The sequence below is a fragment of the Ceratotherium simum genome, chromosome 8, assembly GCF_057802395.1.
Source record: "Ceratotherium simum simum isolate JZ-2026a chromosome 8, ASM5780239v1, whole genome shotgun sequence".
In the NCBI taxonomy this organism is placed as follows: Eukaryota; Metazoa; Chordata; class Mammalia; order Perissodactyla; family Rhinocerotidae; genus Ceratotherium; species Ceratotherium simum.
Window position 1 is genome coordinate 63360048 of NC_141907.1, and position 15668 is coordinate 63375715.

General features: G+C 35.9%; 1 protein-coding gene across 1 annotated transcript in view; it reads left to right on the forward strand.

The window, feature by feature from the left end:
- MRPL1 (mitochondrial ribosomal protein L1) overlaps positions 1-15668 on the forward strand; it is a 78143-nt gene that overhangs the window by 12758 nt on the left and 49717 nt on the right. Inside the window, exons 3-6 of the mRNA XM_004430866.3 lie at positions 5620-5878; positions 8838-8921; positions 10265-10336; positions 14122-14233. Coding sequence (XP_004430923.2) covers positions 5620-5878; positions 8838-8921; positions 10265-10336; positions 14122-14233 — 527 coding nt within the window. The remainder of the gene's footprint in view (positions 1-5619; positions 5879-8837; positions 8922-10264; positions 10337-14121; positions 14234-15668) is intronic.

Sequence of the window (15668 nt, forward strand, 5' to 3'; positions counted from 1 at the left end):
TGTCACAACGTTGAGTCAATTCAGTCAGAAGTTAAGCTAGGTTTTGGTTTCGTTGTTGCTATGGTTACCACCTGCTTCAAATTTCTGTACTTTTACCTTGTGCTTAGGGTGGGGACTGGGTTGCTGGAAGGTTTTTCTCTGTGTTCCTGTTCCGTGCTCACTTTTCTGCCTTCCCTGTGCAGCTGTGCCTCAGGGGAGGGTGGGGAGGGTCTCTCTCCATACTCTTGCTCCTCCACTAGTAGAAGACTGCTGTTGCTTGTTAGTTTGGTGATGGGTGCAGGAGGGATTCTCTGTTTTCCAAATCCAGCCTTCTTCTTAAGTAGGCCCAGTGTGGCTGGACCTTGGGGATGAGGTTTTCTCAGTATTTTTGTCCCTTCTCCTTGGTATGTATCTATTGCAGGTTTTCACCAAGAGTGTCTGGGCCCTTCCCCAGTTTTATTGGTAGAGGGTACTGCACTCAGAACTATTACCTGCCCTACCCCTAAGGGTAGAAGTTTTAGTGTTTTTTTCCTTCTTTCTTTTCTCTACACACAATGAGTGTTTACCTGTGCCCTGGAGTGTTTCAGGGTTACATGCCTTTCTGGCAGCAGTGGCTAAATCTCCTCCATGCCTACACCTTGGAGGGAGGCTTTCTAGTCTCCTGGCCTGCTCCAGTCTTTCCCGGGGGCATCTAGTGGAAGTCTGTGGAAAGGGTCTACGAATTGAGTGTGAACTCGCCTTGTGTCTGGATCTCCCAGGGGGTTATACTGTCATGCTAGCCCTAAAATTTTAGCTGATTTTTTTCCTTATCTGCTTGCCTTCTCATATTCTGCTACAAGTGAGACCATCCTGGTGCTCTGCATGTGGAATGGGGGTGGGGAGTGTGGACTGACTCTCCTTAGATTTCAGGCTACTTGGTTGCCCTGAGATCTCAGCTCTGTGATGCTTCAAGAAAAGTTGTGATTTTATCTGACTCTTTCTCATTGTTAATGCTCTTTACAGCTTTTATTTTTTTATTTTCATTTATTTGTATTATTGTTGACTGTTTTATTCTATCAGCTTTTACACTGTAAGTGTAAGCAGAACTGCATTTAGTTTAATGAATAAACCAGCATCATAGATGTTAGTGAATTTATTTATGTGATTACACTGAGAAATAAGAATTCCAGATATTTGCATTTCCTTAATAGTTAGATGCCTAGGCATTTTCTCTTTAGTTGGTTTATTTCAGTTTAGTTTGGCGGTACCCGTGTGTTGTGTTGTTGTGTCTGCCTCCCCATACCCCCATGTTTCTCTCTTGACAGTAGGTTCTTTTCTTGCTTCTTCTGTGTCTCAGAATTTTTTATTGATTGGGTTCAGTGTAAAGGGTTCTCCAGCCTTGAAAAGACTAGGATCTCTGGGGTCACAGATCTTCAGAGGTCTTGAAGTGAACTTTTTTATAGCATTGATTTTTTTCTTATCTTGTTTTATTTGAGTATGATCCAAGTGTAATTATTTTTCCTTTCATGCTTCTGGAGTTAGAAGACAGATGAGGCAGGGAGAAAGTTATTACCTGAGTACAATCTCTTATTACTCATTTAATCTATGGTTTAGTTACCCAGGTAACTGCAGTTAAATTCTGTTCTCTTAGATTCAGACTGCCAGATGTTTCTCCCTCACCTTCCCAAAAATCTTTCTAGTATGATTTATTTTATTCCCTGAGAATTACAGTATTTAAGCTCTCCTGATAGGGCCTTACATAATTGCATGAACAACAAAGTTCTTCTGGGTGTGATTCTTCTGAGTCAAGATAGACATTTTTTGGAGGTTCATGGAAAACAGGCAGGGTCTATAAAATTAGTTATTATTGACAGATTTTCTTCTGTTTTGTTTTTTTTATTTTTGAAGAAAATGTTTTCCTTAGAGTCCTATTTGATCTGAGTTACGATGTTATACTTTTTTTTTTAACTAAAGCACTGTTCCATCTTTAACTTAAAAATATTTTCACTGAACCACCTCAAATATTTTGTAAAACAAGGTCCAAAGAATGAAGTAAATTGCTGTATACCCAACTCAGTCTCTTTATTGGGTTTTGCAAATATTTATTAATTTAATAATCATATTTCAGCCCCTGGGAATTTTATATTAATTGAAAATTAATTGGACAGGTTCAGCCATGATTAAAAATTTAGTGGAGAAATCAGCATTGTGTAAAGTAAGTCTGTAGGTTCTAGCTAGGACACTTATTCATTTTATTTTAGGTAGAGAGTTTATTACTAAAACAGGCTCTCTAGGCTCCTTCCTTGTTGGCCTCACTTGCTCTTTTATTAAACATAAAATAAAAATGTGGTTTCTCCAGTTTGGAAGGTTTCAGGATTTTGAAGAGTACTTCCAAGGTAGCTGTTGAGGCGTGTTGCATCCATCCACTTGGGTACCTGCTTAGACTTGTCATCAGTCCAGAAGGACACCTGTGTCCCATTAAAAATGAGCATTGTCATTATCTGCTGTTCTGTTGAATTGCTCATTAGGTGGGAGGATATGGTTATTAGTTGTGATAATAAGGATTCATGGAGTGCTAAAAGTGAGAATGGAATTATGCATTGGCTTGGTTTTTGAGATTCTTTTTTTAAAGTTATTTTACTGTCATTCATTTCTTTCACATGAATTTTCCAAGACCTCATGGTAGTTTTCTATTGCTGTCATAACAAATTACCACAGACTTCATGGCTTAAGACAACACAAGTTTATTATTTTGTAGTTCTATAGGTCAGAAGTCTGACATGGATCTCACTGGGCTAAAATCAAGGTGTCAGCAGGGCTTTGTTGCTGTCTAGAGGCTCTAGTGGAGAATCTGTTTCCTCCCCATTCCCAGCTTCGAGAGGCCACCCACATTCCTTGGCTCATATTTCCCCCTTCCTCCATCATCAAAGCCAGGAACAGCAGATTGACTATCTGTCATGCTCAGATTTCTCCTGTCTCTTCCCATCTCTGTCAGATTAAAGGTGGGAAAGGGGAAAGTTTCTCTGCTTTCAAGGACTCGTGTGATTAGATTGGGCCCACCTGGATAATCCAGGCTAATCTCCCCATTTTAAAGTCTTTAACCTTAAACACATCTGCAAAGTCCTTTTTGCTATGTAGATATGGATGTCTTTGGGAAGCCATTATTCTGCCTACCACAGAACCTAAATTTCTTTCTAGAATATTATTTCACTAATTTAAAGCTTTTATGGTTAAAAGATTATAGGTGTGATTTGAATTGATGCTGAGAAAATGTATCACCTCTAATTCTGTCGTCTTAGTTTCAAACTCGTACCTGCAATTACCTGTTGAGTATTTTTTCTTATTTTGTAAGCACCTTGTTAGCTTTTACTATGTAACAAACCACTCCACAATTATTTATCATTGCTAACACATCTGTGGGTCAGCTGATCTAAGCTAGTTTTGGATGGATGTCTCTGATGACCTTGGCTGGGCTTGCTGCGCATCTCTTGAGTCTGCACGTCAGCTGAGAATTGTCTAATCTAGCCTGGGGCTCTGTGGAGGCAGCTCTCTTTCACATGTCTTTCATCCTCCCACCTTTGGGCTAGCCCAGGCATGTTCTTATGAAAATGGCAGAAATACAAACATACAAGTGGAAACATATTAAGCCTCTTATGGCCTAAGCTTTTGGTCACTTTTGCTTTGTTCTATTGGCCAGACTAGTCACATGGCCAAATCAAGGTGCTCGGAAATATACTCCATCCTTTTAAGTGGGAAGAACTGCAAAGTCACTTAGTGAAGGGACTTAAATGGAGAGAGGAGTTAAAGAATTGGGGCAATGATGCAGCTAACCCCACACTCAAACTCTATCTTCCCCCGCAAACTGAACTCACCTCTGTGACTATCTCCCTCCCAAGAAATCTGTTTTCTTTCTTTATTTCTGATCTTAATTAATGATACTACTCTATGTTTAGTCACCCAAGCCAGAAACTTAAGTATTCTGGAGTCTTCTCTTTTGCTGTTCCCTGTCTTTAGTATTTACCTTGTAAATACCTTTCTAATCTCTCGTCTTCTCCAGCCTGTTACCATCACTGCTCTGGTTCAGGCTGTCATACCTCCTTGATAAGGAAGGGAGGGAATAGTCTCTTATCTCCAATCCAGCTTCCTGGCTATGATAGCCATCTCTTATATTGCAGCTAGAATACTCTATTGAAATACAGATGTCACTCTCATTCAGTGACTTCTTATTGCCTCTAGAGGAGGCCCTCTGTGATCTAGATTCCCCAATCTCACCTTCTGCTGTTTCCCGCCTTTTACTTTACCGTTTAGTTCAGGAGTCAGCAAAATATGGCCAGTGGGGCAAAAAAGTCTTATCTGCTACCAATTTTTTGTGGGGTTCATAAGCTGAGAATGGTTTTGACATTTTTGAATGATTGGAAAAAGAAAAAAAAAACAGTATTTTGTGACACATGAAAATTAGGAAACTTAAACCAGTGTTCATAAATAAAGTTTTGTTGGAACACAGCTACACTCATTTTTGTATTGTCTATGGCTGCTTTTACATTACAATGGCAGAGTCGAGTGATTGAGACAAGAGACCATAAAATATTTGCTGCCTGGTCCCTTATAGAAAAAGTTTGCCAACCCTTGCTGTAGTCAGAACTTATAATAGCTCCCCTGTGTACCATTCTATTTGATGCCTCAGTACTTTCGTTATGTTGTTTCTTTGCCTGGCTAACTATTTCTTTAAATAATAGCCTTATTGAGATATAATTTACATACTATACAATTCACCCATTTAAAGTGTACATTTCAGTGGTTTTTAGTATATTCACAGAGTTGTGCAACCATCACCACAGTCAGTTTTAGAACATTTTCATTATCTTCCCCCCAAACCCCATGCCAGTTAGTAATCACTCCCCATTTCCCTAACCACCCCCCAGCCCTAGACAACCATTAAATCTACTTTGTCTCTATAGATTTGCCCATTCTTGATATTTCATATAAATGGAACCATACAATATGTAGTCTTTTGTGATTGGCTTCTTTCACTTAGCATAATGTTTTTGAGGTTCATACATGTTATAGCATGTATCAGTGCTTCATTCCTTTTCATTGCTGATTAATATTCCATTGTATGGATATACCACATTGTACGTATTCATTTGTCAGTTGATGAACATTTAGGTTGTTTTTACTTTTTGGCTACTATGAGTAAAGCTGCTATGAACATTTGTGTACAACTTTTTGTGTGGTCATATGTTTTCATTTTTCTTTGTTGTATTCCTGGGCTAATTCTCTATCCTACAAGAATTAACTTTGGGGTCATCTCTTCCAGAACTCTTCCCTAACCTTAAATGTCTTTTCCCTACAGCTGCAATAACACTCTCATAGTACTTACCACGTTATATTGAAATTATCTGTTTGTGTGTCTGTCTCTTCTACTCCTCTAAGTTTCTGGAGAGCAGCATCAATGCCTTATCCAACTTTGTATCAACTGCAGACAGTGCAAAAGTTCACTTAATATTTGTTGAACTAGAAAAACTGTAAAGCAGTCTATGCTTTTGAATTAAAATAAACTTTATTTTTTATTATTTTTTCTGTCTTATATATATTGGCTTTTTTTTAAGTCTGTTGGAATACATATTGAGATAACTGATCTTGAATTTATGTTTTTTTAAGGCCTGCAAAGAAAACAAAAAAAGGTGCCAAAGAAAAAGCATCAGAAGAGAAAAAAGATGAGATAGAAAAAATAAAGTCATACCCCTTTATGGAAGGTGAACCTGAGGATGATGTCTACTTAAAACGCTTATATCCAAGGCAGATATACGAGGTGGAAAAAGCTATTCACTTACTTAAGAAATTTCAAATTCTGGACTTTACTAATCCGAAGCAAGGTGTTTATCTTGATTTGACATTGGATATGGCACTGGGGAAGAAGGTATGTACACTCAATTAAAATAAGTTTATTTGTGAACATTGGCTATATGAATTGCTGTTTCTTAATTTTTAAAATTCTTGTCTCCTATAATAATTTGTAGAAAATCTTATACTCTTTCTGTACTTTAGGATGAAAAATATCTTTTTTTGGTTTTTAATTTTCCAAATATAAAATATAATGTTTGTTGACATAAAATAACCAATAACCATTCTATAGATAAGAGAGATAAGGTGAGTTTTACTTGAGCCAGGGTGAGGATTATAACCTGGGAAGACAGTTTCCACAAAGGAAGAAAGCATTCCAGAGAAGCATGGTTTTCAGCACAGTCTTATACCTTTTTAGAACAAAGAACATACATTAAACATGCCCCAGATATGTATTTCAAAGAGGAATTCAGTTGCAAATTGGCAGTTCAACGTGATCCTGATGTCCAGAAAGGGACTAATATGAGCCTTACTGATAGGCATTACTGATATTGACATAGGAGGGGAAGTAGGCATTCTTATCTTGAGAGTGCATTGTTTACTTTAATGGTTAAAGCAGGTGTACAGTGTGTGTTTGTACAATAAATCAGGCTTCTTTAGTTCAAGCTGAATCCATTTTGAACCAGAATAGCTACCCCATCCATATACCCCAATATGTGAAAATCTCTTGTCATGTTGAACATACTCTGTAGAGTTGATGAATATATATCTCCTATTCACATGAAAATCACTGGTATAAATTTCAACAAAAGTAGTGTTAAAATTAGCTGAGGTATTACTGTAACTTTGAAAAATGACTTAAGCTGCCTGGGTGTCATGTTCCTTCTCTGTAAATGAGGGTTTGGGATCAGCTCAGTGGCCTTCAGATGGGTTCCTTAGAGTCTTGGGTTGAGACTAAATTTTCATAGGTGGGGCCAAGCCCCTCACTCTGGCTTGGACCAGAGCCTTTCTGCTCTATCTGTTTAAATGTTGCAGTTCCTCGGAAGACTTTTGTTTATAAAACTCTGAAAGTAGGAAAAACACTAGATTAGAATTGAGGTCCATTACAGCTCTAAATTTTGTAGGCATCTCATTTAAGAAATCTAATTTTCTTGGAAATGATATTTTAATTTTTATTCTGAGGATGTCTTTTTTTAGTCAAACTAGAAACATAAGTGTTTGAATACAATTTAACAACGTCAGCAACGACAACAATAATTGAGCACGTAGGAGGAGGCAGTGCAGTGTAGTGCTTAAGAGCATGGGCTCTGGAGTCAGATTACCACGCAGGCTAGAATCCTGGCATCACCACTTACTTGTTCTTTTACCTTGGGCTTCTGATTTAACCTCTTCAAATTTCAGTTTTTTCATCCCTTTATAAAGGGAGATAAAATGCTTAGTTCTCATGGTGATAGCGAGGATTAAATGAGGTAATGAATGTAAAGGACTTGGTTAAGTGTTTAATAATAATAATCAGCATTTACTGAAACTTTCTATGTACCAACCACAGTGCTAAATGCTTTGCATGCATTTTTTCATTTAATCCTATAATCTCAGAAGAGGAAGCTGAGACACAGAAACTGAAGTAACTTGCTCAAAGTCACAGAGCAGGGGGTAGAGTTAGGATTTGAACCAAGGTCTCTCTCAATTCTTAGTTCCTATTTATTAGAAACAGTTTATACCAGCTGTGTTGCAGTTTTATTTTATACCATAGTGTTACTGTTAGTTCTTTTATTTTAAAAATGTTGTTGTATCCAAGATGATTACTTTCTCAGTCAACCATTAATGTAGTTCATAATGAAGTCTTGTAGGACCACAGGCTTCATTTCATAAATGGAAGGCACTTGTAAACTGATAACATTGAAATGGTACTGTTGTCCTCCTAAGACGTTTTTTGTTTTTGATAGAGTGTTTGTACAGCAAGCCAGTATCCCCTAGGGAATGCTATTATTGGGATTGCTTTCCATTGAAAAATTTGCTGAAACCAGTTGTGACATTAATGCAAAGGAATTCCAGTCAATAAAACTGAGTTGCATGCCTGGTATAAAGTGTGCTTAAGAGTTTGTGCTGCCTTGTCTGAAAAGAAATCCTCAGGAGGTTATCTCTACTGAAAATAAAGTTTTTCTAAAAATATAATCTCTCAGTCGGTTTTAATTAGGGAACAACCCCTTTTCTTTTTCTTCCAGACCTTAAGGCTGCACCAAAATTATGGGCCTAGAACTTGGTTCCATGTGAAGTCTCCTTAAGAGATCTGAGCCACAGGCATAGACAGGTCCTTGACCAAATGATTGAACAAATTAGTTCTGAGGCCTGGTAGAATATACATCTGTGTTAGGATGCCACTAAGGCGTGCCATTATTTATTTTGGATTTTCCAACTGCCCAAAGATATCTGAAAGTGGTGGGTGGTCCAGATTGTTTCAAAATAGACCTGCTCAGAAGAGCCTTTCAGGCTTGGCATTCTGTCTTGGATTTAGGGTTAATATCATCTGATTGTTTAAAGCCAACAATGGAGATTAGGAGTGACCTACTGAGCAGATCAGCTGGATATCGTCTGTTCTGTATGTATAGCTATATTCATGTCCTGTTTGATGGTCAAAAATTACATGTTCTTTTGAATTTAATTCAAGATAGCAAATATTTATTGACATCCATTATGTGGAAAGCATTGTACTAGGTGCTGGGGAAGATATGGATATGCAAACACATCTCTTAATATGAGAGACTGTGATGAATGATATAGAGATAGAAGCCAAGTGCCGTGGGATTATGGAGCTGGGAAGAGAGATTTAGATTTTCATTATGGTTTCTTAAAAAAGATATATAATCTCTTATGCCTTAAATTATAATCAGTGAATAGTTATGGATTAATGAGAGGACATTAAACATTAAAAAATTAAAAACAAAACATGTGAGTTCTGTTTTTTATAAATGTGAGAGATATAGAAAAGATAAATGAATTTTTCATAATTATTTTTTTCATTGTTGTGTATTTAGAAAAAAGTGGAGCCATTTGCCAGTGTTCTTAGTTTTCCATACCCATTCATTTCAGAAATCAATAAAGTTGCTGTATTTACAGGGGTGAGTAACCTTTGTCAACTTTTTATATCATTTAACTTTTTTTACATATCACATTAATCAATGATTAGAATGACTGAATGAGTGGAGTCAGAGAAAATCCTAGCATTCAGCTAGACTTATTTTCCCCATTTGAAGCTCAAAGCAGTTAGATGGCTTATTTGAGATTATGTCATTAGTTTGAGAAAGAGCTAAACCACAACATTAACTTCATCATTATTAGTCTACCACATTATGTTTCTCACAAGAAACTGAAGAGCAATATAGAATTTATCCTATTAGCTCCTGCTTCCTACTCAAACTGCTCTCCTCAAACAACAACAATAAAATTATTTTAAAGCAATGGGCCACTTAGTGCTGTGAAGACACAGAAACCACACTTGTAAATATATCTAGTCTGGAAAGTCAAGGAAGACAAGGCTATAACAAATATAGTAATACATCTCTTTGTCACTCTTTGTATTATAAACATTTTTTATAATGTGTTTATGAATTCGTTTTGTAAAGTATTTTGATTCTTCTCCATATACCTCACTTTCAAGGAAGAAGTTCTTTTACTTTTTTTCCATAAAAGTGGAGAATATAACTGTTGGAATGCCACAAAATTTGAGGAAAAAAGGAAGTGATACATTTTCAAAGTGGAGCCAAATGGCATAAATGGAACATATAGAAAGAAAATAATTAATACTGTGTGTTTTTCTTTTGAATTTTCAGACAACAGACTAAATTTTGGCTCTATCATTTCTTAAATTAAAAAACTTTTCCTCTTCGATATTGGTTTGATAAAATGTCTCCATTTAAGTTAGCAAAACTAAATATATACTTAATCTTTTACTTTTGGAAGATGTATTGATGACATTGGAGACTTGGGTTAAACCACTTGGTAGGTTCCTAATATGCCATTTTGATGTATTTCCTCATATGTTAGTCAAGAAGCACCTTAATGGGCCGGCCTCGTGGCTTAGCGGTTAAGTGTGCGTGCTCCACTACTGGCGGCCCGGGTTTGGATCCCGGGCGCGCACCGACGCACCACTTCTCCGGCCATGCTGAGGCTGCGTCCCACATACAGCAACTAGAAGGCTGTGCAACTATGACATAGAACTATCTCCTGGGGCTTTGGGGGGAAAAAATAAATAAGTAAAAATTATGAAGAAGCACCTTAATCCCCTACAAACTAAACTTAATCTGGATGTAATATCTCTGATGCATCTAATTGAAAAGTGACGCATTTTCAATTAAAAGTTAAAACCACATTTTTATTTTGAACTGTGATATTTCTGACAAAATACTTGAGAGCAGATTGAATTTGTTTAAAGATTGATGTCCAAACTATTGTATTTTGGTAGAATACATCTGAGATTAAAATAGCAGAAGCAAATGGAGCTGCGATTGCAGGAGGAACTAATCTGATTCAGAAGGTACAGTTTTGTCTTCATGTTCATTAGTTATAGAAATCGTTCTGTTATCTTTGCTGTCCATTGATTTATTACATGTGGAACATAACCACTATGCTTACATCTTTTGATAAATGGTTACAGAGCTTTATAGAACAGGGAAAAATTTTCCTACTCTTTTGAGTCTCAAAATCAAGCTAAGAAAAAGCTATCCTGATAGTCTGATATTAGTTATGCTTGATTTATAGTGTGATTTTTTTTTTCCTTGCTTCCTATATGTTTGTGAAAGTTTTGTGGGTAGACTGGAAAGGGCAATATGACTCTTTGTAGTTTTGAATGTGTTATTTTAAAGTGAAATCCAAAAGGTAGCACACATGGATCTCTCTATTCATGTTTTTTTTTTTTTGTGAGGAAGATCAGCCCTGAGCTAACATCTAATGCCAATCCTCCTCTTTTTGCTGAGGAAGATTGGCCCTGGGCTAACATCCGTGCCCATCCTCCTCTACTTTATATGGGATGCTGCCGAAACATGACTTGACAAGCAGTGCATCGGGTGGAAACATGACTTGACAAGCAGTACGTCGGTGCGTGCCCTGGATCCGAACCTGTGAACCCCGGGCTGCCGCAGCGGAGCAGGCACACTTAACCGCTACGCACCCAGGCCGGCCCCTCTGTTCATGTTTTGAAGATCGAATATTTGTTTTGCTTTCTTGGAGTGAAAAGAGTGGTTAATTTTAGTAGATCACAAAGGATAGTATCTGATTTCTATAATATGGTACTTTTAGTTACTTTTAACTTTTACCCTTCCAGTCATTTCAGAGTGGCATAGGTTCAGGATGCAGGCAACAATGATTAGCCTGCCTTGAGAAAATAAATAATTTCTGGAGCCTGTTTGAAACAAGGACATTTTTTTTTTTAAAGAGGTGGGAAGAAGAGGCACGTCTGTTGAATTTTGAGAGTTATTTCTGAAAATACAAAAGATTTTCCTTAATATTTTCTAAGATCTCTTCTATACTTAATCATTTAGATGATAGAATATTTTTCTTTTTGTTTTTAGAGCAGGAAAAAGTGATTTGAAAATTTGTCTTGTGTTCCATGTCCAGATTTTGATTTGAGGGAAGTTTTAACTGGGTCCTTCCTCTGGGGTGTACAGCAGTGCTTCTAGTTTGTTTTCCTACTCCAGTAGTACTCTAAATTTGAAGTGGATTCTGAATTTTTAAGGAGTTTCCAGAATGATTTTTAGTCTTCATAACTAATGGAAAATATGAAGAGATTATGCTTTCATACAGATTCTAGGACAAAGTCAGAGAGTGGTACCCAATTCTTTCTAATTTTCATGAATTTTAATTTAATAAAATTATTAAAATTCTTTTAATTATTAAAAAATAATACCACAAATTCTTCAGAATTTGAGAGTAGAGCTTGGTCTCTGGAGTCAGAAACTAACTATTCTTATTAAACTTGTGTATTGCCTTCCATCTGTTTTCTTCCTGCAAGCATAGAGTATTTTGTAGAACTGTCATAGCAACAATGGAGTTTAAATAGATACCTCCATTCCTTCAATGTTAAGTAAGAAGTTACTTCTCAATGGTGAGGGAGCAGAAAGTGTTCTGCAGCGTTAAAATCATTAAATAAAACATATTTGAAAAAGTAATCCAAATAAGGAAACCTGATACATTTTGAAATTATTTGGTAAATAAAATATTATGGGTACAGAATTTCTCTTGAGGTGCCCCAGTGATGACCTATTATTAGAGGGGAAAATGCTACCTATATAAGGCATCATAACTAGTATATTCTTTCACATTACCCCTGCTATCTTTTAAAACTCATCCGTGTTATTTTTGAAGGTATTCGGGTTAGGAAGTAAATTCAGTACAATTTTGTAAATAAATAGTATCATGGCTGCAATTTTTTTTTCACATTCCTATATTTTTTTGTGTGTGTGTGAGGAGGACTAGCCCTGAGCTAACGTCCGATGCCAATCCTCCCCTTTTTTCTTGAGCAAGATTGGCCCTGAGCTAACATCCGTGCCCATCTTCCTCTACTTTATATGGGATGCCGCCACCGCTTGGCTTGACAAGCGGTGCGTCGGTGCGCGCCCAGGATCCGAACCTGCAAAGCCCGGGCCACCAAAGCCGAGTGTGCGCACTTAACCGCTTGCGCCACCGGGCCAGCCCCTCCTGTATTTTTTAATTAGCTTAAATACTATTTTATTTAGTATTTGTAATAGGTGAATGTAGGATAAATTTACTTAACTTTTAGTCACTTCTTAGGTAAGCCCTTTATTTACTAAATTCATTTTACTTTATTTTGAAATATCACAAGTATGCTTGGTTCTGAGGGATTTTAAAATAATTTCATTTGTACTTGCCTCTAAGGCTTGATTTCCATCAGTATAGTTTTGTGTTATTCCATGATGTGATCTTAAGGTTAACTATAGCATAACTTTCAAACATAATTTTAAGTTTAATTCAAAGGAACATGTTTTAGAATCAGTATTGGAAGGTCTTGGAGTAGAAATTTCACATACAGTTCTTTGATGTTTCAAAATTGCCTCTGCTTTCGTATTTCTAGAAATGAGAGTTCTCGTTCTGGAAACACAGTGCCTGTGTTTGAATTCTGGGTCTGCCTCTTACAAGTGCACAGACTGACTCATCCTCCTTAAGTTCTCAGTTTCCTTATCTGGAATGTATGGTCAATATTAGTACTTGCCTTGTAGAGTTATTGTAAAGACTGGATGAACTAAACCATGTGAAATATTTAGCAGAATGCTTGGCACATGATAAGTGCTCGTTTAATGTAAGCTATTATTGTTAAGGGGAGTACAATATGTTATTTAGGGAGTAAAGAATTTGTAAAAGGAAAGAATGGTAACAGGAAGATAAAATACAAGGATCACTGCTTAATTTTGCCAGAGTTCAAGTTTTTAGGGTTCACTGTATAACCCCAAACCAAGGCTTTGAATGATGTATTGTGGTAAGATTTCACTCAAAAAGAATCATTGGTAAAATATTTGTTGCCCACGGAGTATTGTTCTAAAAAGTTGCTTCATTTTATAATCAACTAAATTTTTAAATGGAGTATATTGTAGTAGTATAATAATTATTTTGGGTGCTTGCCTGAGTTAATTTAAAATGTCTTTTAAAAATTGAAGTTATTCCCTTTGCTCTTAGAATGGAATTAGAGTATGGATAATAAACTATAAAGAACTTGTCTTTGACCATCCCACTCCTCTTGTATTTTTAGTTATTGGAGGCAAAGAGAATTTTAATTTCATTTCTTTGTGAAAATAATTATAGATTCAGTTCTCTTGATACTCTAAATGTAGGAAGGTAGTGTAGTTGCTAGTGATTTGGCAGTTTTGTGTTATTCCATGCCAAAAAAATTTGGCAATTTTACATGTGATCTATTACAAAATTACAAAATTTTCAGCATATTTCTTCAGTTTTAATGGACATATGAATTTAACTTTGTGGGACTGTATGAGCCATGTAGGCATCAGTGCTATGTTCTAGCTTATAATACTTTTGCCTAACGTAACTCCATGTAAGAATTAAACCCACTAAATGTTTTTTTAAGAAATAGATGTTGCTATTTTTAAAAGAAAACATCAGAAAATATTTTGCTTCTGATGGTTTTCATAATTGGTAAGTGTGTTCATATGATTCTTGTGTTTGGAGAAAAGAATTGTGCTTAATGTCTGTTTTCTAAATTATAAGGGAAATTACTACGTTATGCTTTGTTTATTTTCAGAAGGGTAAAGCTTTTCATATAATCTAAGGCTATCTTTTTTCCCTGATTTTTAGATTTTGGATGATGAAATTCAATTAGACTTTTATGTAGCTGTTCCAGAAATAATGCCCGAGCTTAATCCATTAAAGAAGAAACTGAAAAAAAGATTTCCAAAGCTTACTCGAAGTAAGGGAGAATACTTTTTATTATTTCAATATGCTGAAATTTATCAATTTCAATATGTTTAGTTAGAAAACAAAATTGCTAATATATATGTAGAATAAATAATATGTCCTGGTATTTGAATTTTGTGTTATATAAGCACATGTGGATTTGATTCTTCTTCCTTTGGTATTAATATTGGTAATCTAATATAATTTGAAAACCTAGCTACTTTATAATACCAGTTCTTTAAATTTAGGCCATGTGCTAGCTTGAAATTAATAGAATGTATCACCCACTAGGTATGTTGTCATCATATTTTATGCCTTGTTATCAATATAATATATATAATTTGTATATTATGTGTTATATATCATATTCTCATTTATGTCAGTATTCAACATATATATGAATGCTTACTGTGTGCATGGCTCTGTAGATATTTCCCTTAAGGAACTTTCCCCTTTTGAATATTCCCCCTTATGAAATCTAGTAAGAGAGGTAAGGTTGCTACATAAATAGCCATGTTATGAAGTATATGTGATAAATTCACAAGGTGCTGTAGGTATTAAGTAGAGGAGGAATTTACACGTAGGTAGGGAAATCAGAGACGGCATCCTCAAGGAGGTGATATTTAAACTGTACTTGAATAATTAGATGAGTAGATTAAGGGCAATATTATTTTAAGTAGAAAGAATCTGTTAATCATGGACACTGAAGTAAGTCAGACATTATAGGCCACGTACAAGAAATATCAGTTAGTTCTCTTTGGCTGTAGTGAATGGTACCCCTACATTGAAATGAAAGAGAATAATGGAAAATTATGTTGGAAAGGTAGATTGATGCCATATTGGAAAGGATCTTGAATAAGACCCTAATAAGCTTGAAATTTATTCTATATTCTGCATGAATCTCTTACATGTTTTTAAGGTGGGGAGTTCTTTAGAGCTTTAATCTAGCAAGAGTTTGTAAGATGTATTGGCATGAATCAAAACTAGAGGTGGGGAGACTAGTGTGGGTGCAGTCGCCAGAGACTAATAAAGGTAGTGTTTAAAGTCTTTATAATGAGAGTGGAGGGAAGAGGACAGATGTCAAAGGTACTAGGACTTTGCGCTAAGTAGTTAGGAATGGACGGATTGAGAGAGAAGGGAAGAGTCAAATGATGCTGAGATTTTTAAGCCTAGGGATCTCTCCTAAAAAGCTGATATCATTAATGGAAACAGGGAGTAGATTTGAGAGGAAAAATAAGTTCATTTGCAGGCATAGTTTCTTTTAGGTGGTGCTGGATATCTGCTGTAGATAGGTGTTATTTTGAATAAAATTTTATAGTGTAAGCAGAACAAACATTTTTAAATTGTTTTAGTAGATTGGTCTTTAGAGTTCAACTCTAGTTGAGCTAAAAAAATCCTGCTAAAATTTTTCATACATGGTAGCCACTAACACTTATCTGAATTACAGA